This window comes from Pseudophryne corroboree, chromosome 1 (genome assembly GCF_028390025.1).
Source record: "Pseudophryne corroboree isolate aPseCor3 chromosome 1, aPseCor3.hap2, whole genome shotgun sequence".
Classification (NCBI taxonomy): domain Eukaryota; kingdom Metazoa; phylum Chordata; class Amphibia; order Anura; family Myobatrachidae; genus Pseudophryne; species Pseudophryne corroboree.
Window position 1 is genome coordinate 917,199,113 of NC_086444.1, and position 26,311 is coordinate 917,225,423.

The window sequence follows — 26,311 nt, forward strand, 5'->3', positions numbered from 1 at the left end:
CGGGGTGGCTCTTGAGACATCCGTCCTGAGGGCGAAAGGGTTTTCCAGGAGGGTAATTCGCACTATGCTTAATGCCTGGAAACCCTCATCGGCTAGTACTTATCGCCGCGTTTGGTAATCTTATTGTGCTTAGTGTTCATCTAAGGCTTTCAGTCCCAGGACTTTCCGTCTCTCACAGGTTCTGTCTTGTCTGCAGACGGGACTGAAGTTAGGCCTCAAACTATCTTTCTTGAAGGTTCAGGTTAACGACCTTTCTGTGCTGTTTCAAAAACAGATTGTGATGTTAACTGATATCAAGACGCTCCTTTAGAGGTCTTGCATGTTCTACCTCCGGTGGCTCTTTGGGACCTATCTTTAATTCTTCGGGCACTTCAGGCTTCCACCTTTTGAACTACTGTCCACGGTGGACCTGCGTTTGGCTAACGTGGAAACTGTTTTTTTTTCTTGTTATTGCGTCAGCCCGTCGCTTGTCCAATCTGTTTACGTTGTCATGTCGGGAGATCTTTCTTATTTTTCATGCAGATAGGGGTGTGCTTAGCACAAGATTGGATTTTCTGCCAGAAGTGGTATCGTGTTTCCACTTTAACCAATAGATTGTTATCCAGCTTTTGATGCTACTGATGCTTCCCCAGAGGAGGTCTCTGGACGTTGTTCGTGCTCTTCATATTTATGTGGACAGGACCAGAGATTTGCACAAGTCATATTCTCTGTTTATCTTGTATGACTGCCACAAGCACGGCTGGCTACACTTGATTATCAGCTACGCCTATGCAGATGTGAATCTTCCAGTTACGGCAGAAGTTACTGCCCATTCTACCCGGTCAGTTGGCCCTTCTTGGCCAATTCAACGTGGGTCTTTGGCAGAGCAGCTCTGTAAGGCGGCCACTTGGTCTTCTGCTCTCAATCTTCTTCGTTTCTATGCCTTCGATACTTTTGCATCTTGAGACGCTGGCTTTGGGGACTCCATTCTCAGCACAGCTCAGGGGCATCCCCTCTCGTGAAGGGGACAGCTTTGGGATGTCCCATGGTAACCTGTGCCCCCTAGTGGACAAAAAAGAAAACAGGATTTATGTTTTTACCTGACGCACCTGGTCTGCAGGAGTTTGTTCTTTTGTACCAGTTTTCAGACCGCTCTCTTGTGGTTGAGTGTCTCTGTGTGTGTGCGCCGGTCTTCATTCTCCCGTTCTTCGCTTCTGCCGTGGGCTGGCTTGCCGAAGGCATTGAGTCTAGGGCTACTGGCAAAGTTGTTTTTTCAACTGATTTGTGTCTGACTCCAGTCCTCCAGCCAGCAATACCCATGGTAACCTGTGCCCCCTATGGACCTAAAGGAAAGAATCTAATACTGCTTTTCCACCAAAATTCTGGGTTTGACACAGAATTTTTTATTTATTTATTATTTTTTATCCTTTATTTGTATTGTGCCACAAGGGATCCGCAGTGCCCAATTACAGAGTACATAAAAGAAAAATCAAAACGGGACATTAGTGATTTACAGTTGAAGACAATATAGGACAAGTACAGTGTAAATAAACACTGATATAAGTATCAGGTGGCAGAAGCCATGGAATTAGGTGCCGTTGAGGGTATGTAATGCTAGCCATACATCAGACCAACTTCCTCCAACTCTCCAAACTTCCAACCATCCAACTTGCCTGTCCAACGAAAACAGTGCTACACACACCTAACCAACTTTTTCATCAGACCAGCCAACCAGCCAATTTTTTCAGTAGGCCAGACAACTTTCCTCCAACTTGTGATGTCAGAGAAGTAGGCGGACAGGTTCTGCCTACTTCTGCATGTTTTGAATTAAAAAAAAAATTTTCTTAAACTTTCTCTAACGTCCTAGAGGATGCTGGGACTCCGTAAGGACCATGGGGATAGACGGGCTCCGCAGGAGACATGGGCACTTTAAGAATGACTTTAGACTCTGGGTGTGCACTGGCTCCTCCCTCTATGCCCCTCCTCCAGACCTCAGTTTTAGACTGTGCCCAGAGGAAGATGGGTGCACTGCAGGGAGCTCTCCTGAGTTCCCTGCTAAGAAAGCATTTTTGTTAGGATTTTTTCTTCTTATCAGAGAGCACTGCTGGCAACAGGCTCCCTGCATCGAGGGACTGAGGAGAGAGGAGCAGACTTACTTAAATGATAGGCTCTGCTTCTCGGCTACTGGACACCATTAGCTCCAGAGGGAGTGGAACACAGGTTCGTCCTGGGCGTTCATCCCAGAGCCGCGCCGCCGTTCTCCTCACAGAGCCGGAAGAAACGAAGAAAGAAGACGTCTAAGGCGGCAGAAGCCTTCGGGTGCTTCACTGAGGTAACGCACAGCACGGCAGCTGTGCGCCATTGCTCCATTACACCTCACACACTCCGGTCACTGTAAGGGTGCAGGGTGCAAGGGGGGCGCCCTGGGCAGCAATAAATACCTCTCCTATGGCAAAATAACCTATATACATGTACAGGTGGGCACTGTACATGTATATAAAAGAGCCCCCGCCATATTTTACAAACTTTGAGCGGGACAGAAGCCCGCCGCGAAGGGGGCGGGGCTTCTCCCTCAGCACTCACCAGCGCCATTTTTTCTTCACAGCACCGCTGAGAGGAAGCTCCCCGGACTCTCCCCTGCTTGACACACGGTGACAGAAGGGTTTTAAAGTAGAGGGGGGGCACATAATTGGCAAATATATATACTACAGCGCTACTGGGTAAACATTCTGTGTTTTTCTCCTGGGTCATATAGCGCTGGGGTGTGTGCTGGCATACTCTCTCTCTGTCTCTCCAAAGGGCCTAAGGGGGATCCTGTCTTCAGAAAAGAGATTCCCTGTGTGTGTGGGAGTGTGTCGGTGCGCGCGTGTCGACATGTTTGACGATGAAGGCTCGCCTAAGGAGGAGGGGGAGTGCATGAATGTCGGGTCGCAGTCGGCACCGCCGACACCGGACTGGGTGGATATGTGGAATGTCTTGAATGCTAATGTAAATTTATTGCATAAGAGATTAGACTAGACTGAGGCTAGGGATCAGTCAGGTTGTCAGATGCCAGTGGCACCGGGACCTTCTGGGTCTCAGAAACGCACATCATCCCAGATCACTGACACAGATACCGACACAGATTCAGATTCTAGTGTCGACTATGAGGATGCAAAATTACAGCCAAAAGTGGCTAAAGGTATTCGTTGCATGATTGTTGCGATTAAAGAGGTTTTGCATATCACTGAGGAACCCCCTGTCCCAGACACGTGGGTGCACATGTATAAAGAGAAAAAACCTGAGGTCACTTTTCCGTCCTCATTTGAGCTAAGCGAATTGTGCGAAAAGGCTTGGGAATCTCCAGACAGGAGATTACAAGTTCCCAAAAGGATTCTTATGGCGTATCCCTTTCCACAAAAGGATAGGATACGATGGGAATCTTCGCCTAAAGTAGACAAGGCGTTGACACGCTTATCCAAGAAGGTGGCACTGCCTTCCCAGGATACGGCTACCCTCAAAGATCCTGCTGATCGTAAGCAGGAAGTTACCATGAAGTACATTTACACACATTCCGGTACTATTGTTAGACCGGCGATGGCATCGGCCTGGGTTTGTAGTGCTGTCGCAGCATGGACTGATTCCTTATCTAATGAGATTGATGCCCTAGATAAGGATACCATTCTAATGACCCTAGCGCATATCAAGGATGCGGCATTATATATGAGGGATGCACAAAGAGACATTTGTTTACTGAGCTCCAGAATAAATGCTATGTCTGTTTCTGCTAGGCGACTCTTGTGGACCCGACAGTGGACGGGGGATGCCGACTCAAAGCGGCATATGGAGTCGTTGCCGTACAAGGGGGAGGAGGAGTTTGGAGAAGGCCTCTCTGACCTGGTCTCTACTGCTACAGCTGGTAAATCGAATTTTTTACCTTATGTTCCCCTGCAACATACTAAGAAGGCGCCTCATTATCAAATGCAGTCCTTTCGTTCAAATAAAAGCAAGAAGGTACGGGGATCGTCCTTTCTTACCAGAGGTAAAGGCAAGGGAAAAAAGCTGCACACAGCTAGTTCCCAGGACCAGAAGTCCTCCCCTCCGTCTGCAAAATCCACCGCATGACGCTGGGGCTCCCCTGGGGGAGTCGGCTCAGGTGGGGGCACGTCTTCGAATTTTCAGCCACGTCTGGGTTCGCTCACAGGTGGATCCCTGGGCAATAGAGATTGTTTCTCAGGGATACAGGCTGGAATTCGAAGAGATGCCTCCTCGCCGTTTTTTCAAATCGGCTCTGCCGGCTTCTCCGTCAGAGAGGGAGTTGGTGTTATCTCCAATTCAAAAATTGTATCTTCAGCAGGTGATTTATCAAGGTTCCTCTTCTCCAGCAAGGAAAGGGGCATTACTCAACCCTGTTTGTGGTCCCGAAACCGGACGGTTCGGTCAGACCCATTTTGAATCTAAAATCCCTGAACCTGTACTTAAAAAAAGTTCAAGTTCAAGATGGAATCGCTCAGAGCGGTCATCGCTAGCCTGGAGGGGGGGGGATTGGATGGTTTCCCTGGACATAAAGGATGCATACCTTCATGTTCCGATTTTTCCTCCTCACCAGGCGTTCCTGAGATTTGCGGTACAGGACTGTCATTACCAGTTTCAGACGTTGCCGTTTGGGCTTTCCACGGCCCAGAGAATTTTCACCAAGATAATGGCGGAAATGATGGTGCTCCTGCGCAAGCAGGGTGTCACAATTATCCCATACTTGGACGATCTCCTCATAAAGGCGAGATCCCGAGAGAAGTTACTGAACAGCGTGTCACTGTCTGTGAGAACGTTGCAGCAGCACAGCAGGATTCTCAATATTCCGAAGTCCCAGCTGGTTCCTACAACGCGTCTGACCTTTTTGGGCCTGATTCTGGACACAGAACAGAAAAAGGTTTTTCTTCCGATGGAAAAGGCTCAGGAGCTCATGACTCTGGTCAAGGACCTGTTGAAGCCAAAAAAGGTTTCAGTGCATCACTGTACTCGAGTCCTTGGGAAGATGGTGGCATCTTACGAGGCCATTCCCTTCGGCAGGTTCCATGCGAGGACTTTTCAATGGGACCTACTGGACAAATGGTCCGGGTCTCATTTACAAATGCATCAAAGGATCACCCTGTCTCCCAGAGCCAGGATATCTCTCCTGTGGTGGCTGCACAGTGCTCACCTCCTGGAAGGCCGCAGGTTCGGCATTCAGGACTGTATCCTGGTGACCACGGACGCGAGCCTCCGAGGTTGGGGAGCAGTCACACAGGGAAGAAATTTCCAAGGACTTTGGTCAAGTCAAGAGACTTGTCTTCACATCAACATCCTGGAACTAAGGGCCATATACAACGCCCTACGTCAAGCGGAGATCTTACTTCGCAATCGACCAGTTCTGATCCAGTCAGACAACATCACCACAGTAGCTCATGTAAACCGCCAAGGCGGCACAAGGAGCAGAGTGGCAATGGCGGAAGCCTCCAGAATTCTTCGCTGGGCGGAGAATCATGTAAGCGCTCTGTCAGCAGTGTTCATTCCGGGAGTGGACAACTGGGAAGCAGACTTCCTCAGCAGACACGATCTGCATCCGAGAGAGTGGGGACTTCATCAGGAAGTCTTTGCGCACATTGCAAGTCGGTGGGGACAACCCCAAATAGACATGATGGCATCCCGTCTCAACAAAAAGCTACAAAGGTATAGCGCCAGGTCAAGAGACCCTCAGGCGGTAGCTGTGGACGCCCTAGTGACACCGTGGGTGTTCCAGTCGGTATATGTGTTTCCTCCTCTTCCTCTCATACCCAGGGTGTTGAGGATAATAAGAAAAAGAGGAGTGAGAACAATTCTCATTGTTCCAGATTGGCCACGAAGGACCTGGTATCCGGATCTGCAAGAAATGCTCACAGAAGATCCGTGGCCCCTTCCTCTAAGGCAGGACCTGTTACAACAAGGTCCCTGTCTGTTCCAAGACTTACCGCGGCTGCGTTTGACGGCATGGCGGTTGAACGCCGGATCCTAGCGGAAAAAGGTATTCCGGATGAGGTCATTCCTACGCAAATAAAGGCTAGGAAGGACGTGACATCTAAACATTATCACCGAATATGGCGAAAATATGTTTCTTGGTGTGAGGCCAGGAATGCTCCTACGGAAGAATTCCATCTAGGCCGTTTTCTTCACTTCCTACAAACTGGAGTGAATTTGGGCCTAAAATTAGGCTCCATTAAAGTTCAGATTTCGGCCTTATCCATTTTCTTTCAAAAGGAATTGGCCTCTTTACCTGAAGTACAGACTTTTGTGAAGGGAGTAATGCATATTCAGCCTCCTTTTGTACCTCCGGTGGCGCCTTGGGACCTTAACGGGGTGTTAAGTTTCCTTAAGTCACATTGGTTTGAACCACTTAAAACAGTGGAGTTGAAATATCTCACTTGAAAGGTGGTCAAGTTGTTAGCCTTGGCTTCGGCTAGGCGAGTTTCGGAATTGGCGGCTTTATCGCATAAAAGCCCCTATCTGGTTTTCCATATGGATAGAGCGTAGTTGCGGACCCGTCCTCAATTCCTACCTAAGGTGGTCTCATCCTTTCATATGAACCAACCTATTGTCATGCCTGTGGCTACACGTGACTTGAAGGATTCCGAGTCCCTTGATGTGGTCAGGGCTTTGAAAATTTACGTGGCCAGAACGGCTAGGATCAGAAAAACAGAAGCACTGTTTGTCCTGTATGCAGCCAACAAGGTTGGCGGCCCTGCTTCAAAGCAGACTATTGCTCGCTGGATCTGTAACACGATTCAGCAGGCGCATTCTACGGCAGGATTGCCGTTACCAAAATCGGTTAAGGCCCGTTCCATTAGGAAGGTGGGCTCGTCTTGGGCGGCTGCCCGAGGGGTCTCGGCACTACAGCTGTGCCGAGCTGCTACTTGGTCGGGGTCAAACACCTTTGCAAAGTTCTATAAGTTTGATACCCTGGCTGAGGAGGACCTCCTGTTTGCTCAATCGGTGCTGCAGAGTCATCCGCACTTTCCGCCCGTTTGGGAGCTTTGGTATAATCCCCATGGTCCTTACGGAGTCCCAGCATCCTCTAGGACGTTAGAGAAAATAAGATTTTACACTTACCGGTAAATCTATTTCTCGTAGTCCGTAGAGGATGCTGGGCGCCCGTCCCAAGTGCGGACTTCTTCTGCAAGACTTGTATATAGTTATTGCTTACATAAGGGTTATATTATAGTTCACGGTTTGGACCGAGACTATGTTGTTTGTTCATACTGTTAACTGGGTAGTTTATCACAAGTTATACGGTGTGATTGGTGTGGCTGGTATGAATCTTGCCCTTGGATTAACAAAAATCCTTTCCTCGTACTGTTCATCTCCTCTGGGCACCGTTTCTCTGAGGTCTGGAGGAGGGGCATAGAGGGAGGAGCCAGTGCACACCCAGAGTCTAAAGTCTTTCTTAAAGTGCCCATGTCTCCTGCGGAGCCCGTCTATCCCTATGGTCCTTACGGAGTCCCAGCATCCTCTACGGACTACGAGAAATAGATTTACCGGTAAGTGTAAAATCTTATTTTTTGCATGTCCTGTTTATTATTTTAAAAGTTTAGGGTGCAAAGCTGGTGAGGTTAGGGTGTAGAAATAGAGAGCTCAGGGGAAGGAGGGTGAGGATAGGTGCAGTGATAGAAAGGTCAGGGGGAGGTGAGGGAGGTTATGTCGCAGCTATAGAGAGGTCAGGGGGGAGGTGGGGCAGGTAAGGGCACAGAGATAGGTCAGGGAGGTACAGTGCCACTTGTAGCGAGGGGAGGTCTGGGTGCAGTACAGTTACAGGGTGGTTAGGGCATCATGGTTCAGTACATAGTGCACAAGGATATTAGCTGAAGTGGCAACTTTATAACTAATATATAACTTTTATTTGTATTAAACAATGCTGTAACAATACTAAAAGCCTGTATGTGTGCAGAGTGAATGAAGATGATATAAAGATATTTAATTGGTTAAAGCTGGGTACACACTAGAGCGATGAGTGGTTTCACAGTTTACACACGGTTGTCTTTTAATGTTAACTCTGTATAGAGATATATTTATAAGGTTAGACTGTTTCTATTTTTTAGCAGTCAAAATTTCATTCCCTTTAATCCAACATTGCTACAAATAGCATTTCATATTGCAACTTTGCACTCTGTTGTCAAGGTTATTACAGAGCTGTAATATTCAGCACAGTATGGCAGGCAGAGTCCCCTTTTAGACATTACGGCAGGTAGAGTCCCCTTTTAGACATTACGGCAGGTAGAGTCCCCTTTTAGACATTACGGCAGTTAGAGTCCCCTTTTACACAGTACGGCAGGTAGAGTCCCCTTTTACACAGTACGGCAGGTAGAGTCCCCTTTTACACAGTACGGCAGGTAGAGTCCCCTTTTACACAGTGCGGCAGGTAGAGTCCCCTTTTACACATTACGGCAGGTAGAGTCCCCTTTTACACATTACGGCAGGTAGAGTCCCCTTTTACACAGTACGGCAGGTAGAGTCCCCTTTTACACAGTACGGCAGGTAGAGTCCCCTTTTACACAGTGCGGCAGGTAGAGTCCCCTTTTACACATTACGGCAGGTAGAGTCCCCTTTTACACAGTACGGCACGTAGAGCCCCATTTTACACAGTATGGCAGGCAGAGCTCCCCCTTCGAGACATTATGGAAGTATTTGAAGTGACATATGATAATTTATAATATAAGGGAGCCGTGAACTTAGGAACACAGTATACATAGAAACATAGAATACAGTATGCAAGAGAACATGCTGTATATCCTTTTTGCATTTGATACCCCTCATGCTGCCAACATTTTATTTTAATGCAGGTGTAATAAGCCGCACACACCATCCAGGCTGCCACACAACAACTGCTGCCGATACTGATCCCGGGGTGTCAGGGGCAGCCCAGCAGCGGTGATAAACTGCTGCAGCTGCCCCTAAACCTCCTCTTGGTTTATGCTCCACTGCCTCCCGCTGCCTTGATGATCGCGCGGGGGGGGGACAGCCAGCGGGGTGTCCACTGCTGATGAGGTGTGGCCAGGGGAACACCACTGCTGCAGCTGATGATCGCGTGGGGGGTGGGGGCAGGCACCCGGTGTCCGCTGCTGATGGGGTGCGAGTAGGGGGACACAACTGCTGCAGCTGATGAATCGCGGGGGAAGGACGGGTGCCAGGTGTGCGCTGCTGATGGGGTGCAGCCACGAATGCTGCAGCTGATAATCGTGTGGGGGGGTCACGCGCCCGGTGTCTGCTGCTGATTAGGTGCGGGCCAGGGGAACACTACTGCTACGGCTGCTGATCGCGGAGGGGAGGGGGGGGGGTTGGGGGTGATGACAGGCGCCTGGGGTCCGCTGTTGATGGGATGCCGGCAGGGGAACACTGCTGCTTCGGCTGTAGATCGCGTGAGGGGGGGGAGACAGGTGCCGAGTGTCTGCTGATGATGGGGTGCGGGCAAGAGAATACTGCTGCTGGTGGTGGTAATGTGGGGGCTGATATGGTAGGTGCCGGGTGACCTCTGATGGGGGTGCAGGCAGGGGGACACAGATGCTGCGGGTGGTGAACACTGTTGGGGTGCGACAGTGCAGCAGGGTCACTGAATCATCTCCTCCCGCTCAGCTGCTGCGTCTGACAGGGATCCCGATGAATAAGTGGGCGGACACTCACGGTCAAAGTGTCCGCCTGCTTATCGTTCAGTTGGGGGGACAGTTCCCCCTACACTAGAACAATTAGTTGGGAAAATCAAACAGGTTTGATTTTCCCAACTAGTTGAACAGACTGGCCGTTTTTCAGCGTGTGGGAGCAAACGGCTGATTATCGTTTGCTCCCACACACTGCAAGATTATCGTTCTAACCAGCCAACTAGTTGGCTGGTTGGAACGATATCCTCCTGATGTATGGCTAGCATAAGTAAGAGAAGGATAAGCACATGAGGGTTGAGGGCCCTGTTCGTGAGAGCTTACATTCTAAACATTTTTCCTGCCATTTTGTCGGGTCTCACTCTCCAATGTCCCCGTTTCCACTGCACTGTATTCCCGGGTTTTTCCTGGGTTGACAACGTTTCCACTGAATAAGGGAAAACCCGAGAAAGCACAATAAAACCTGTGTTGTCATAGCAACTCTCCTTTTGCCTTCTGTCTGTGACCAGCACCCAATCTGAAGCCCGTGTGCCCAGTTCTGTGCCTAGTGTTCCCAACAGCAACTAGCATGTACACAAGCCTCTCCCAACATCTCCACTGGGCGATGATATTAGCTGCCAGCACCCAGGAGGAACTAATCAGTGGCTTTTTGTAAATTACCGGGTAGAAAATCCTGGGTAAGAGCTGTTTCCATTGTAGCTCACCGGGAAAGACCCACTAAAAACCCTGCTTGTGACCAGGGTAGAAATCCCAGGTCACGTTACCCGGGATATTTTGACTTGTAGCTGTTTCCACTGAGAAATGCCAGTGAAAAAGGGGCATTACAGGTAAGAACATAAATCCCATTTTATAACCAATAAACAGCAAAAATGGATGTGAATGTGTTTAAATTGGTAGTTCTCAGTTCTGCTTTGGCAAAATGTAACTTCTGTTAACCCTTTGTGTGCTATGAATGAGTAGGACATGTCTTAAGCATGTGCTTTAAAAATGCAGGTACGTGGTGCTTGTTATATACAGTAGACCTGCCATGTGTAATCACTGGAATGTCTTCAATAGAACAAACCTGAGACCAATCTCATAAAATGTGTTTCTATCAAGTACTAGTTACCAGCATTTCAAAATGACGCAACAACATAACAGTAATGTCACAGCTGGCGGCTGTGCACGCTCAAACGGAGCAACAATTGATTTGCTCCGTTGGATGCCATCTAGTGGCCACTGGAGCGCAACACACTTGAATTCCCCCCATAGAGGTGAGGAGCAATGTTAGCCTTTTGCTATATAGGGTTGTGTTACTAATAACCCGGATGGGTTGGAGTGGGTCTCTTTCAGATTAGAAGATGAATAATTACTGGCTTGGTGAAGTTACTTCCTGACATACAGTATGGATGTATATATGTGAATTTATATGCTGCAGCAGAGCATATATAGATACAAGGGGGAGACACTGCATGCTAAGCATCAATTAGACATCACTGAAATATTTGTGCGGAATATATATATTTATTTTATCACATTTTTTATTCTGTGTAAAGGATATTTGAATTTCGAAAAATGATTGGAAACCGAGAAAAATGCCAGACTCTAGTGCCAAAAGACTACCCAGTGCACATTGACAAGGTAAGGCTGGGGATGTTTTCTCTCCACTTCAGCCATTTGCCAGTTGCTAGCCGCCATTCTGCTCACTATTAATGAGAGGCCGCACTATCCAGTCGTCAAAATGAAATTGCACCTTGGATTATCTAGCACAGCACAAATCAATGCCTGTACATGCTACACTTAGGTTTTCCAAACCATGGAAAGGCTATTTGTTGCACATACTAGTAATGCTTTTTTATTATTATTTTTTGATTGAGCACAGCACATCTTTTTCCTCTTACCACAATCAAACCATAATGCTTTTTATGGACCATAAAGACCCATACACACAGGCATTATTTGAAAGTACTTTCCACTCTGGGAGTGATGCAGAGTATTTGTAAACCTCACTTACAGTTTTCACACTGTGTGTATGCAAGTCCTCCCCCCCCCACCCCCCTATATATGACTATGGGTGTCTAGTCATATATAGTTCTGTACATGCGAGGCAGGAGCAGTTGCGGTTCACTTGCGTGCAACTCTGCATATCCTCATCTCTATGGGTAGTAAAAGCATGATGATGCTGAATGGATAAACACACGTTTTCCCATTAAAAAACAAACAAAACAAAAAAACAACTTTTATTTTCTTTATACACAATTCACTGTGGTATTTACCACTGAAATATCTGGCGTAATAATGATTTATAATTCTGCAGTGTTGTAGACTAGCAATGCACCCACAGTCCCGTGGCATGTGATGCAGAGACCTTGGAACACCCTTTAAACACCTGTCTGCTCTGTGTACTGTTAAGCTGTCCCCCTCCCTTCCCCTGTGGCTTCACAAGAACTGGTGTGAGCCTGTATCTGTGTGACTGGAAACTGTACTTTCCACCCTCAAGAGGTTTTCAAAAGGAGATAATGATTTCTACCAGGCCAAATGCTGCTAACTATGAAATTTCTCCTGTGTTAATCGTTCAGATTAATAACTTGGTTCCGATCTTAATGTTTTAGTTTGTATCTGTCAGCAGTTTTAAAAAAATCTAGCACTAAATGTACAGCCCAAGCAAAAGTCTTGATGCAATGTATTGTACGATTTAAATGTGTTAGTGTGGGCTAATAACCTGAAAGCTGGAGGTTTGATGATGTCACACAATGTTTCTCAGGGGCACACTGAGCATGCTCCTGCCAGTGCTTGGGCTATTATCAGCCATAAATATTCATAGTCCAGAATATGGCCAGCTGCATTCTGGCATGTATAAAATGTCAATGTAGAAGAGTCTATACAGATATGGGTTTTTTTCAGGTTTGTTACCAAACCAATGGGCAAAAAAACATTATTGCACTGCAGGTGGGGCAGATGTAACATGTGCAGACAGAATTAGATTTGGGTGGGGTGTGTTAAAACTAAAATGTAAATTGCAGTGTAAAAATAAAGCAGCCAGTATTTACCCTGTACAGAAACAATATAACCCACCCAAATCTAACTCTCTCTGCACATGTTATATCTGCCCCACCAGTAGTGCAACATGGTTTTGTCCAGTTGCTTGATTTTTCTCTTACGTCCTAGAGGATGCTAGGGACTCTGTAAGGACCATGGGGTATAGACGGGCTCCGCAGGAGACATGGGCACTATAAAGAACTTTTAGAATGGGTGTGCATTGACTCCTACCTATATGCTCCTCCTCCAGACCTCAGTTAGATCCTGTGCCCAGAGGAGACTGGGTGCATTACAGGGAGCTCTCCTGAGTTTCTCTGAAAAAAGAATTTTGTTAGGTTTTTTATTTTCAGGGAGCACTGCTGGCAACAGGCTCCCTGCATCGTGGGACTGAGGAGAGAGAAGCAGACCTACTTAAGTGATAGGCTCTGCTTCTTAGGCTACTGGACACCATTAGCTCCAGAGGGAGCAGAACGCAGGTCTCCCCTCGCTGTTCGTCCCAGAGCCGCGCCGCCGTCCTCCTCGCAGAGCCGGAAGATAGAAGCCGGGTGAGTATAAGAAGAAAAGAAGACTTCAAGGCGGCAGAAGACTTCAGATCTTTCCTGAGGTAAGCCGCTGCGCGACATTGCTCCCACACAACACACACTAGCAGGCACTGATGGGTGCAGGGCGGGCGCCCTGGGCAGCAATATAAACCTCTAAGGCTGGAATAGGAGTATTATAGGCTGCGGAGGCAGTAGTTATATAAATCCCCCGCCAGTATTATAAAATTGAGCGGGACCGAAGCCAGCCGCTGGAGGGGGCGGAGCTTGGTCCCACAGCACTAACCAGCGCCATTTTCTCCACAGAGCACTGCAGAGACGCTGGCTCCCCGGACTCTCCCCTGCTGAACACGGTGACACAGGGCAAAAAAGAGGGGGGCAATTGTAAGGCGCAGTGAGTGTATTATACATAATTATATAAAAAAGCGCAGTATATTCTGGGAATTTGTTTTCCAGTGTCAGTTGGCGCTGGGTGTGTGCTGGCATACTCTCGCTCTGTCTCTCCTAAGGGCCTTATTGGGGGACTATCTCCAGATAAATATCCATGTGTGTGTTGGGGTGTCGGTACGAGTGTGTCGGCATGTCTGAAGCGGAAGGCTCATCTAAGGAGGAGGTGGAGCAGATGATTGTGGTGTCTCCGTCGGCAACGCCGACACCTGATTGGTTGGACATGTGGAATGTTTTAAATGCAAATGTGACCTTATTGCATAAGAGGTTGGACAAAGCAGTCCAGGGAAAAAACAGGGAATCAATCCATGGCTTTGACTGTGTCACAGGGCCCTTCAGGGTCTCAGAAACGTTCTCTATCCCAAATAGCAGACACTGATACCGACACAGATTCTGACTCCAGTGTCGACTACGATGATGCGAGGTTACACCCAAGGGTTGCCAAAAGTATTCATTATATGATTATTGCAATAAAAGATGTTTTGCATATCACAGATGACCCCTCTGTCCCTGACACGAGGGTGCGCATCTATAAGGAAAAGAAACCTGAGGTAACCTTTCCCCCATCTCATGAGCTGAACGAGTTATTTGAAGAAGCTTGGGAAACTCCAGACAAAAAACTGCAGATTTCTAAGAGGATTCTTATGGCGTATCCTTTCCCTGCACAGGACAGGGTATGGTGGGAATCCTCGCCCAGGGTGGACAAGGCTTTAACGCGCTTGTCCAAGAAGGTGGCGCTACCGTCTCCCGACACGGCAGCCCTCAAGGATCCTGCTGATCGCAGACAGGAAACTACCTTAAAATCTATTTATACACATACGGGGGCTTTACTCAGACCGGCAATAGCATCGGCATGGGTATGTAGCGCTTCTCAGAGAGAAGTTGGGCTGCTAGGTTCAAGAGCCAACGCCATGGCGATTTCTGCTAGGCCTGTGGACCCGCCAATGGACGGGGGATGCCGACTCAAAGAAGCATATGGAGGTTTTACCTTACAAAGGTGAAGTTTTATTTGGGGAAGGTCTCGCGGACCTGGTTTCCACAGCTACCGCAGGTAAATCTACTTTTTTGCCTTTTGTTCCCCCACAGCAAAAGAAAACTCCACAATATCAGATGCAGTCCTTTCGGTCGCATAAGTCCAGAAGAGGTCGGGGCTCATCCTTCCTCGCCAGAGGTAAGGGTAGAGGGAAAAGAACGCCTGCTTCGGCTAGCTCCCAGGAACAGAAGTCCTCCCCGGCTTCTACTAAATCCACCGCATGACGCTGGGGCTCCACTGAGGGAGTCCGCACCGGTGGGGGCACGTCTTCGACTCTTCAGCCAGGTCTGGGTTCTGTCAGACGTGGATCCTTGGGTGATGGAAATTGTATCCCAGGGCTACAAACTAGAATTCGAAGAGGTGCCCCCTTGCCGATTTTTCAAATCGGCCTTGCCAGCTTCTCCCCCAGAGAGGGAAGTAGTGTTAGCTGCAATTCAAAAGCTGTGTCACGGTTCCCCTAGTCCAACAGGGAAAAGGGTACTATTCAGCCCTGTTCGTGGTCCCGAAGCCGGATGGCTCGGTCAGACCCATTTTAAATCTGAAATCCCTAAACCTGTACTTGAAAAGGTTCAAATTCACGATGGAATCGCTCCGGGCAGTGATCTCCAGTCTGGAAGGGGGGGATTTTATGGTGTCACTGGACATAAAGGATGCATACCTTCATGTCCCCATATATCCTCCTCATCAGGAGTACCTGAGATTCGCTGTACAGGACTGTCATTACCAGTTTCAGACGTTGCCGTTTGGGCTTTCCACGGCCCCGAGGATTTTCACCAAGGTGATGGCGGAGATGATGGTGCTCCTTCGCAGGCAGGGAGTCACAATTATCCCGTACTCGGATGATCTCCTGATAAAAGCGAGATCGAGAGATCAATTGCTGAAAAGCGTGTGACTCTCCCTGAGAGTGCTACAACAGCACGGTTGGATTCTAAATCTGCCAAAGTCGCAATTGATTCCAACGACTCGACTATCATTCCTAGCATGATTCTGGACACGGTACAGAAGAGGGTTTGTCTCCCAATGGAAAAAGCCCAGGACCTCCAGAACATGGTCAGAGACCTGCTAAAACCAAAAAGAGTGTTGGTTCATCAATGCACTCGAGTTCTGGGAAAAATGGTGGCAGCCTACGAGGCCATCCCCTTCGGCAGGTTTCATGCGAGGACATTTCAGTGGGACCTTCTGGACAAGTGGTCGGGGTCCCATCTACAAATACATCAGAAGATAAGCCTGTCCCCCAGGGCCAGGGTGTCTTTCCTGTGGTGGCTGCAGAGTGCTCACCTTCTAGAGGGTCGCAGATTCGGCATTCAAGACTGGGTTCTGATAACCACGGACGCGAGCCTCCGAGGATGGGGAGCAGTCACACAAGGAAGGAATTTTCAGGGACTGTGGTCAAGCCAGGAGGCTTGTCTACACATCAACATACTGGAATTAAGGGCCATATACAATGGCCTACGACAAGCGGAGAATCTTCTTCGCGACCTACCGGTTCTGATTCAATCAGACAACGTCACAGCCGTGGCTCATGTAAACCGCCAAGGCGGGACAAGGAGCAGAGTGGCAATGGCGGAAGCCACCAGGATTCTGCGCTGGGCAGAAAATCACGTAAGCGCTCTGTCAGCGGTATTCATTCCGGGAGTGGACAACTGGGAAGCAGACTTCCTCAGCAGACACGATCTCCATCCAGGAGAGTGGGGAATTCATCAAGTAGTCTTTGCAGAGTTAACAAGTCTTTGGGGACTTCCTCAAATAGACATGATGGCATCACACCTCAACAAGAAGCTTCGGAGGTATTGTGCCAGGTCAGGGGACCCTTAGGCAGTAGCGGTGGACGCCCTGGTGACACCATGGGTGTTTCAGTCGGTCTATGTGTTCCCTCCTCTTCCTCTCTTCTCAAAAATATTGAGAATCATAAGACAAAAAAGAGTACAGACAATACTCATTGTTCCAGATTGGCCTCGAAGGCCCTGGTATTCAGATCTTTAGGAGATGCTCACAGAAGATCCGTGGCCTCTTCCTCTCAGGGAGGACCTGTTGCAGCAGGGACCCTGCGTGTTCCAAGACTTACCGCGGTTACGTTTGACGGCATGGCGGTTGAACACCGAATCCTAGCGGGGAAGGGTATTCCGGAAGAAGTCATCCCTACTCTGATAAAGGCTAGGAAGGAAGTGACGGCGAAACATTATCACCGTATCTGGAGGAAGTATGTATCTTGGTGTGAAGCCAAGAATGCTCCTACGGAAGGTTTCCACTTGGGCCGTTTTCTCCACTTTCTACAGACAGGAGTGGATATGGGCCTAAAGCTAGGCTCCATTAAGGTACAGATTTCGGCCCTATCTATATTCTTCCAGAAGGAATTGGCTTCTCTCCCAGAAGTCCAACCTCCTTTTGTGCCCCCAGTGGCACCATGGGACCTTAACGTGGTGTTACAGTTCCTAAAATCTCACTGGTTTGAACCTCTTCAAACAGTTGAATTAAAGTTTCTCATTTGGAAAGTGGTCATGTTGTTGGCCTTGGCATCTGCAAGGCGGGTGTCCGAATTGGCGGCCTTATCTCATAAGAGCCCCTATCTCATTTTCCATGAGGATAGAGCAGAGTTGAGGACTCGTCCTCAATTTTTGCCTAAGGTGGTGTCATCGTTTCATATGAACCAACCTATTGTGGTGCCTGTGGCCACGGGAGACTTGGAGGATTCCAAATCCCTTGATGTGGTCAGGGCCTTAAAAATTTACGTAGCCAGGACGGCTCGGGTTAGGAAAACAGAGGCACTGTTTGTCCTGTATGCAGCCAACAAGGTTGGCACTCCTGCTTCTAAGCAGACTATTGCTCGCTGGATCTGTAACACGATTCAGCAGGCTCATTCTACGGCTGGATTGCCGTTACCAAATTCAGTAAAGGCCCATTCCACTAGGAAGGTGAGCTCTTCTTGGGCGGCTGCCCGAGGCGTCTCGGCCTTACAGCTTTGCCGAGCAGCTACTTGGTCGGGTTCAAACACTTTTGCAAAATTCTACAAGTTTGATACCCTGGCTGAGGAGGACCTCATGTTTGCTCAATCGGTGCTGCAGAGTCATCCGCACTCTCCCGCCCGGTTTGGAGCTTTGGTATAATCCCCATGGTCCTTACGGAGTCCCCAGCATCCTCTAGGACGTAAGAGAAAATAAGATTTTAAACCTACTGGTAAATCTGTTTCTCCTAGTCCGTAGATGCTGGGCGCCCGTCCCAGTGCGGACATATTTCTGCATGACTTCTATATAGTTATTGCTTACATAAGGGTTATGTTACAGTTAAGATCAGTCGTTGGCTGATACTGTTTTGTTCATACTGTTAACTGGTTGCGTATATTCCAGGTTATACGGTGTGGATGCTGTGGGCTGGTATGAATCTTGCCCTTGGATTAACAAAAATCCTTTCCTCGTACTGTCCGTCTCCTCTGGGCACAGTTTCTCTAACTGAGGTCTGGAGGAGGGGCATAGAGGGAGGAGCCAGTGCACACCCATTTTAAAGTTCTTTATAGTGCCCATGTCTCCTGCGGACCCCGTCTATACCCCATGGTCCTTACAGAGTCCCCAGCATCCTCTACGGACTAGGAGAAAAAGATTTACCGGTAGGTTTAAAATCTTATTTTTTGGGGGGTTTGCTAACAAACCTGAATAGCCTCCATTGTTCGGTGTTTCCTGTTTAATGTGCAGTTGACCTACACCTTGTACATGAGGCATCTTCTTCAGTCTGTTCTCATGGCTAATGGATTTCTTATTGCATGGTCAGTACAGCTGTATTACCTTTCTTACATTGTGTCATGGAACTTTAACTAACTGTTTAACATGTTGAAATGTTCATGTTTTCATTCAGGTTGAAGAACAAACAGATTGTAAGATTCTCGATGGTCACTTTACCTCTCCCATGGTTCACTATGTGCCAGACATAATGCCTGCGGAGACAGTGATAGCACGGTGAGAAATTCTACTTTAACAGCGTGTACAGGTTTTCCTCTAGTCTAATGCCACAACCTGTGCGTGTGTAATGTAATCTCTGCTCAATTGGGTCTCATGTTGATAAGGCATCAGATGTGCCCCATCCACTGTGCAATCTTCTGGATGAAGTTACGGAGTTGCTTGATATTGGCTGTGTAGTTGCAAATATAAAATGTTATCAAAAATGCCAGAACAGGAGTTTTTATTTATTTATTTATTTATTTATTTATTTTCACATATGGCCAATATGTTTTAATGAATGAACTGCTAATATACCCACAAGGTAAATTGTTATACATCCAAAAAGATATTAAACAAGCTTTTAATAACTAACAACAATAATAATAAGTTACATAGAACTCAGTAACACACTAAATTCCTCATGCTATTTGGAATGCAACCTACAGGTGTGTCCTCATACATCCGTCCTCAATATGCCATATAGCGGGAGATGCCTGGCACCAGTGAGCTGACAGGTCCCATGCAACTCTGCTAGCACCGGCATATATTTTTTTTGTGTGCTGAAAATGGGTTTTAGAATCAGAATCAGCTTTATTGGCCAGGTGTACTCATTTACACTAGGATTTTTTTGTGGTACAATGCATTGCCAAGCAGCAACATGAAGAGAGAATAACGTAGCATACATTACATGTATGAGCTCAAACTGCACATGGCAACTGTACGATAGCCTCGACATATTATACATGTAAAACTAAAAACGAGGGCTGCTTGGCAGAGCAGCACTGAGGCAGCCATCCACTGCGCCATCTTGAACTCAAACAATGCACATAATACATAAGATTTAAGTAATACATCAAAAGTTAAACCACACAGACCTAAAAAAAAAAAAAAAACCTTGAGCACACAGAAAGCATAATGCATGATTGGTGTAGGCATTTTGGTTAATAACCTTCAAGGGTTGTGTATTCCACCCTCACAAGGTACCAGGTGCGGCAGCCATCTTGAGCGCGCTGCGTAGGATTACCCAGGGTGGAATAGTCTACCCCTAGAAGAAATAACACAAAATAGGGAGATTGCAGAGTCCTAAAGTTCAGAGTAGGGTTCCAACAAAACCGTCAGGTCCATGTATTTTTCATCCCATCCACAAGCTCACCAGATAAGGCACCCATGTTGGGCACACTACGAAGGTTACACAGTGGGAGATAAGCCATACAAGGGCCAAATGCATGTCTGGGAAAACTGACACATGTGTAGGAGTATGCTGTACCCTGCATGGAAAGATCCAAATGAAGCACACCCTGCCCATGGAGGAACCATCCGAGGCAGCCATGTGGGGCGCACTGCATAGGTTGCTGCTGGCAAGGTGTGCAATCAATGGAGGAAAACATTACAGGAATAGCACACAGTGGGGTGGAAGTATGCTGTAAGAAGAAAAAGAAAAGAACACATTTGCAGGAAAACTGTACTAACATTATTTTGCAAAAAATGATAAATGTCCTGGTCTCAAGAGAGCAGTGTGAGAATGTGGGGAGCAAACTAATGTCCAATGGAAATGACCCAGCAAAGTCTGGTCCTGGTGCGCACGCCCCTCAGGTCTCTGTTCAGCTTGAGGGGTAGTCACAGGGCCAGTCATGATGTTCTTGGACAGAGGAGTAGTAGGCATTAGTCCTGGTGTTCTCATGGCAAAGGTCCTGAGTTGCAGTGTTCGAGGAACTAGTTTAATTAGAGATTCTAGCATAGTCCAAATCCAGTTCAAACTCCGGTTCTAACTTCATCCTTAAAATACATCCTTAACAAATGCATACTTCACAAATGTGTGCAGGCCGAGTCCCGACTGCAGGCCTTGATGATATTGCTCTTAAATGCTACACACTCTGTCACATACATATACTGTATACAAGTTTGCATATCAAATGAATCTGCAGAGTCTCCTGGTACATCCTAGCCGCATCACGTTACGTCTAAAATTAATTTTCTCATACGTACTAGAGGATGCTTCAAGAACCATGGGGTATAGACGGGATCCACAGGAGACATGGGCACTTTAAGTCTTTAAAAGGGATGTGAACTGGCTCCTTCCTCTATGCCCCTCCTCCAGACTCCAGTTAGATTCTGTACCCAGTGAGACTGGATGGACACTGAGGAGCTCTCCAGAGTTTCTCAGAAAAAAAGACTTTGTTAGGTTTCTTATTTTCAGGGAGACCTGCTGGCAACAGGCTCCCTGCATCGTGGGACTGAGGGGAGAGAAGTAGACCTACTTCTCTGAGTTCAAAGGCTCTGCTTCTTAGGCTACTGGACACCATTAGCTCCAGAGGGTCCGATCACTTGGTGCGCCTAGCTGCTCGTTCCCGGAGCTGCGCCGTCATACCCCTCACAGAGCCAGAAGATAGAAGCCGGGTGAGTATTAAGAAGATCAGAAGACTTCAGTGACTGCAGAAGACTGCTTTTGAGGTACCGCGCAGCGGCCGCGCTGCGCACCATGCTCCCACATTCAGATAGCACTGCAGAGCGCAGGGGGGGGGCGCGCGCCCTGGGCAGCATTAATCCTCAATATTGGCCACTGGCAAAAGTGTATAAAGTGCCTAGGCACTGATTACAGACCCCCGCCAGTATAAAAAATATGAAAATAAGCGGGACTGAAGCGCGCCATTAAGGGGGCGTGGCTTAGCCCTCACAGCTCTGACAAGCGCCATTTTCTCTTCACAGAAACTGCAGAGACGCTGAGCCTGGCCTCCCACACTACTGTCCAAGTAACAGGGTGCAAAACGGGGAGGGGGCACAAGAGATTTGGTGCTAATTATATTGTGAAAGCGCTAGCAGGTCTGGGCAGTATTTTACTCGCTTCAGAACCGGGTCAGGCGCTGGGTTGTGAGCTGGCACAACTCCCTCTGTGTTTCTCTAACAGGCTAAGTTGTGGGTCTGTCTCCCATAGCCCCAGTGTGCTTGAGGGTGGCTTGAGGGTGTCGGTACGTGTGTGTCGACATGTCTGAGGCTGAGTGCTCTTCTCAGGAGGAGGCTGATTGGGTGAATATGTTGAGTGTTTTGAATGCTAATGTGGCTCGGCTGTCGAAGAGATTAGATAAATCTGAGTCTTAAAGCCAGACATGGAGAAAATCCATGGAAGATGCATTGTCACAAACTCAGACCCCCTCAGGGTCACAGAAACGTGCATGTGCCCAATTAACAGATGCAGATACCGACACGGACTCTTGAGTCCAGTGTCGACTATAGTGATGCCAGATTAAATCCTAAACTGGCTAAGAGCATTCAGTATATGATTGTGGTGATAAAAGAGGTGTTGCATATAACAGAGGACCCTGCTGTTCCTGATACTAGGGTCTGTATGTATAAAGGAAAGAAACCTGCGGTAACTTTCCCTCCCTCTCATGAACTGAACGCTCTTTTTGAAAAGGCTTGGGAAAATCCTGACAAGAAGGCACAGGTTCCCAAAAGAATCCCGGTGGCATATCCCTTTCCTTTTGGGGACAGGGAAAAATGGGAATCAACCCCCACGGTGGATAAAGCTCTATCGCGTCTATCCAAGAAGGTGGCGCTTCCGTCTCCCGACACGGCAGCCCTAAAGGATCCTGCGGATCGCAAACAGGAAAATACACTGAAATCCATTTATGTCACTACGGGTTCGCTGCTCATGCCTGCCGTTGATTCGGCGTGGGTGAGTAGCGCTATTGAAAAGTGGGCAGATAACTTGTCATCTGAGAGAGATTCCCTAGACAGGGATAGCGTGCTTTTGACTCTGGGACATATCAGGGACGCTGCAGCATATTTAAAAGAAGCTGTAAGGGATATTGGCCTTTTGGGATCAAGGGCCAATGCCATGGCGGTCTCAGCTAGAAGGGCATTGTGGATTCATCAATCATCAATGGAATGCTGATGCCGACTCTAAGAAGGCAATGGAGTCATTACCGTTTAATGGTAGTGTCTTGTTTGGTGACGGCCTCACTGACCTGGTATCTACGGCTACCGCGGGTAAGTCGTAATTTTTACCTTATGTTCCTGCGCAACAGAAGAAAATGCCACACTATCGGATGCAGTCCTTTCGGCCCAATAAATTCAAAAAAGGACGAGGGTCCTCCTTCCTTGCTGTGAGAGGAAGAGGACGGGGAAAGAGGTCACAGGCTGTGGCAAGTTCCCAAGAGCAGAAGTCCTCTCCGGCTTCTACCAAGTCCACCGCATGACGCTGGGGCTCCTCTGCAGGAGTCCGCACCGGTGGGGGCACGTCTCAAACTCTTCAGTCAGGTCTGGGTACACTCGGACCTGGATCCTTGGATATTAGAAATAGTAACCCTGGGGTACAAATTAGAGTTTCAAGACGTGCCCCCTCACCGATTTTTCAAATCGGCCTTGCCAGCTTCTCATCCAGAAAGGGAAGTAGTATGCGCTGCGATACTAAAGCTGTGTCAAAATCAAGTCATTGTCACGGTACCCCCGTCACAACGGGGGGAGGGTTTTTATTCAAGTCTGTTCGTGGTCCCGAAGCCGGATGGCTCAGTCAGACCGATTCTGAACCTAAAATCCCTGAAATTCTTTCTGAAAAAGTTCAAATACAAAATGGAGTCTCTCCGAGCAGTGATCTCCAGTCTGGAGGAGGGGGATTTTATGGTGTCGGTCGACATAAAGGATGATTACTTACACATTCCCATATATCCTCCGCATCAGACATACCTGAGGTTTGCGGTTCAGGATTGTCATTACCAATTTCAGACGTTGCCGTTTGGTCTGTCCATGGCACCAAGGATTTTCACCAAGGTTATGGCGGAAATGATGGTTCTCCTGCGCAAGCAGGGGATTACAATTATCCCGTACTTGGACGATCTCCTCATAAAGGCGAGGTCCAAGGAGCAATTGTTGAAGAATGTTGCGCTCTCACTGACGGTTCTGCAACAACATGGTTGGCTCCTAAACTTGCCAAAATCACAGTTGGTTCCGACGACACGGCTGTCATTCCTGGGTATGATTCTGGATACAGAATTACAGAGAGTTTTTCTTCCAGTGAAAAAGGCTCTGGAAATACAGAACATGGTAAAACAGATTCTGAAACCGGCAAAGGTGTCGGTTCTTCAATGCACTCGGTTGCTAGGGAAAATGGTGGCGGCCTACGAGGCCATTCTGTATGGCAGGTTCCATGCCAGGGTGTTTCAGTGGGACCTGTTGGACAAGTGGTCCAGGTCTCACCTGGACATGTACCGGAAAATATTCCTATCTTCCAGGACCAGGATCTTCCTTCTGTGGTGACTGCACAGTTCTCACCTTCTGGAGGGACGCAGGTTCGGGATTCAGGATTGGATCCTGGTGACCACACATGCAAGTCTCCGAGGCTGGGGAGCAGTCACACAGGGGAGAAATTTTCAGGGGAAATGGTCAAGCCAGGAAGCTTGTCTGCACATAAACATTCTGGAATTAAGGGCCATTTACAACGGCATTCTGCAAGCGGAATATCTTCTTCGCGGCCTGCCCGTCTTGATTCAATCAGACAACATAACCGCAGTGGCGTACATAAACCGCCAGGGTGGAACAAGGAGCAGAGCGGCGATGGCCGAGGCCACGAAAGTTCTTCGCTGGGCGGAAAGACATGCAAGCGCTCTGTTAGCAGTCTTCATTCCAGGAGTGGACAACTGGGAAGCAGACTTCCTCAGCAGACACGATCTCCATCCCGGAGAGTGGGGTCTACATCAAGAGGTCTTTACAGAAGTGACAAATCAGTGGGATATTCCTCAAATAGACATGATGGCGTCCCGCCTCAACAAGAAACTTCTGAGATATTGTTCCAGGTCAAGGGACCCTCAAGCAATAGCGGTGGACGCCCTAGTGACACCGTGGTGTTTCCGTCGGTCTATGTGTTCCCTCCACTTCCACTCATTCCAAAGGTGATAATGATTATAAGAAGAACAAAGGTTCAGGCGATACTCATTGTTCCAGACTGGCCAAGGAGGGCCTGGTATCCAGATCTTCAGGAGTTGCTCATAGAAGATCCCTGGCCGCTTCCTCTTCGGGAGGACCTGTTACAACAAGATCCGTGCGTATATCAGGACTTACCGCGGCTGCGTTTGACGGCATGGCGGTTGAACGCCAGATTCTAGCCAGAAAGGGTATTCCCAGTGAAGTCATTCCCACTCTTCTTCAGGCTAGAAAGGAAGTAACGGCGAAGCATTACCACCATATTTGGAGAAAATATGTGTCTTGGTGTGAATCCAAGAAGGCTCCTACAGAAGAATTTCAGCTGGTGCGTTTGCTCCATTTTTTGCAAGCAGGTGTGGATGCGGGCTTGAAGTTAGGCTCTATTAAGGTGCAAATTTCGGCCTTATTAATTTTCTTTCAGAAAGAATTGGCCTCCCTTCCAGAGGTTCAGACCTTCGTGAAAGGTGTGCTGCACATCCAACCCCCATTTGTGCCCCCAGTGGCACCGTGGGATCTTAATATGGTATTGCAGTTTCTGCAATCTCCTTGGTTTGAACCTTTACGTAAGGTTGAGTTAAAATTCCTTACTTGGAAAGTAGTAATGTTGTTGGCCTTGGCTTCCGCAAGGCGAGTTTCTGAATTGGCGGCTTTGTCTCACAAAAGCCCCTATTTAATCTTCCATGCTGATAGAGCGGAGTTGAGAACTCGTCAGCAATTTCTACCAAAAGTGGTTTCCTCATTTCACGTAAACCAACCTATTGTGGTGCCAGTGGCTACTGACGACTTGGTGGAATCGAAGTCTCTTGATGTGGTCAGAGCTTTGAAAATCTATGTCGCCAGAACGGCGCAGATTAGGAAAACCAGAGGCTCTGTTTGTCCTGTGGGCTCCCAACAAGATTGGGGCTCTTGCTTCCAAGCAGACTATTGCGCGCTTGATCTGTAATACGATTCAACAGGCTCATTCTATGGCAGGGTTGCCGTTCCCGAAATCGGTGAAAGACCATTCTACCAGAAAGGTGGGCTCATCCTGGGCGGCTGTCCGAGGGGTCTCGGCATTACAGCTTTGCCGAGCTGCTACTTGGTCGGGTTCAAACACCTTTGCGAAGTTTTACAAGTTTGATACCCTGGCTAAGGAGGACCTCTTGTTTGGTCAATCAGTGCTGCAGAGTCATCCGCACTCTCCCGCCCGTTCTAGAGCTTTGGTGTAAACCCCATGGTTCTTGAAGCATCCCCAGCATCCTCTAGGACGTATGAGAAAATAGGATTTTAATACCTACCGGTAAATCCTTTTCTCTTAGTCCGTAGAGGATGCTGGGCGCCCGTCCCAGTGCGGGCTGTGTCTGCAGTTTGGTTTTGGTTACACTCATGTTGAGTTAAGTACAGTCAGTCTGTGGCTGATGTTGGTCATGCCGTTGCATGCGTTGTTGTTTAAATGCCATGTTGTACGGCGTGTTTGAGGTGTGAGCTGGAATGTATCTCACTTTAGTTTAAAAGTTAAATAAATCCTTTTCCTCGAAATGTCCGTCTCCCTGGGCACAGTTCCTATAACTGGAGTCTGGGGGAGGGGCATAGAGGGAGGAGCCAGTTCACACCCCTTTTAAAGTCTTAAAGTACCCATGTCTCCTGCGGATCCCGTCTATACCCCATGGTTCTTGAAGCATCCCCAGCATCCTCTACGGACTAAGAGAAAAGGATTTACTGGTAGGTATTAAAATCTTATTTTTGGCAAAAAAGTTATATGATGACACCTCTTATGACGCTGGCTAATAGTACGATATCGCTTACGAATGTACGATTTAGACGCATCATATG

The 26,311-nt window shown here is 48.0% G+C and overlaps 1 protein-coding gene across 1 annotated transcript in view; it reads left to right on the forward strand.

The window, feature by feature from the left end:
• The window catches only part of ABHD18 (abhydrolase domain containing 18), a 94,713-nt gene that overhangs the window by 15,741 nt on the left and 52,661 nt on the right, over positions 1-26,311 (forward strand). Inside the window, exons 3-4 of the mRNA XM_063920326.1 lie at positions 11,153-11,237; positions 18,501-18,601. Of these exons, the coding sequence (XP_063776396.1) occupies positions 11,153-11,237; positions 18,501-18,601 (186 nt within the window). The remainder of the gene's footprint in view (positions 1-11,152; positions 11,238-18,500; positions 18,602-26,311) is intronic.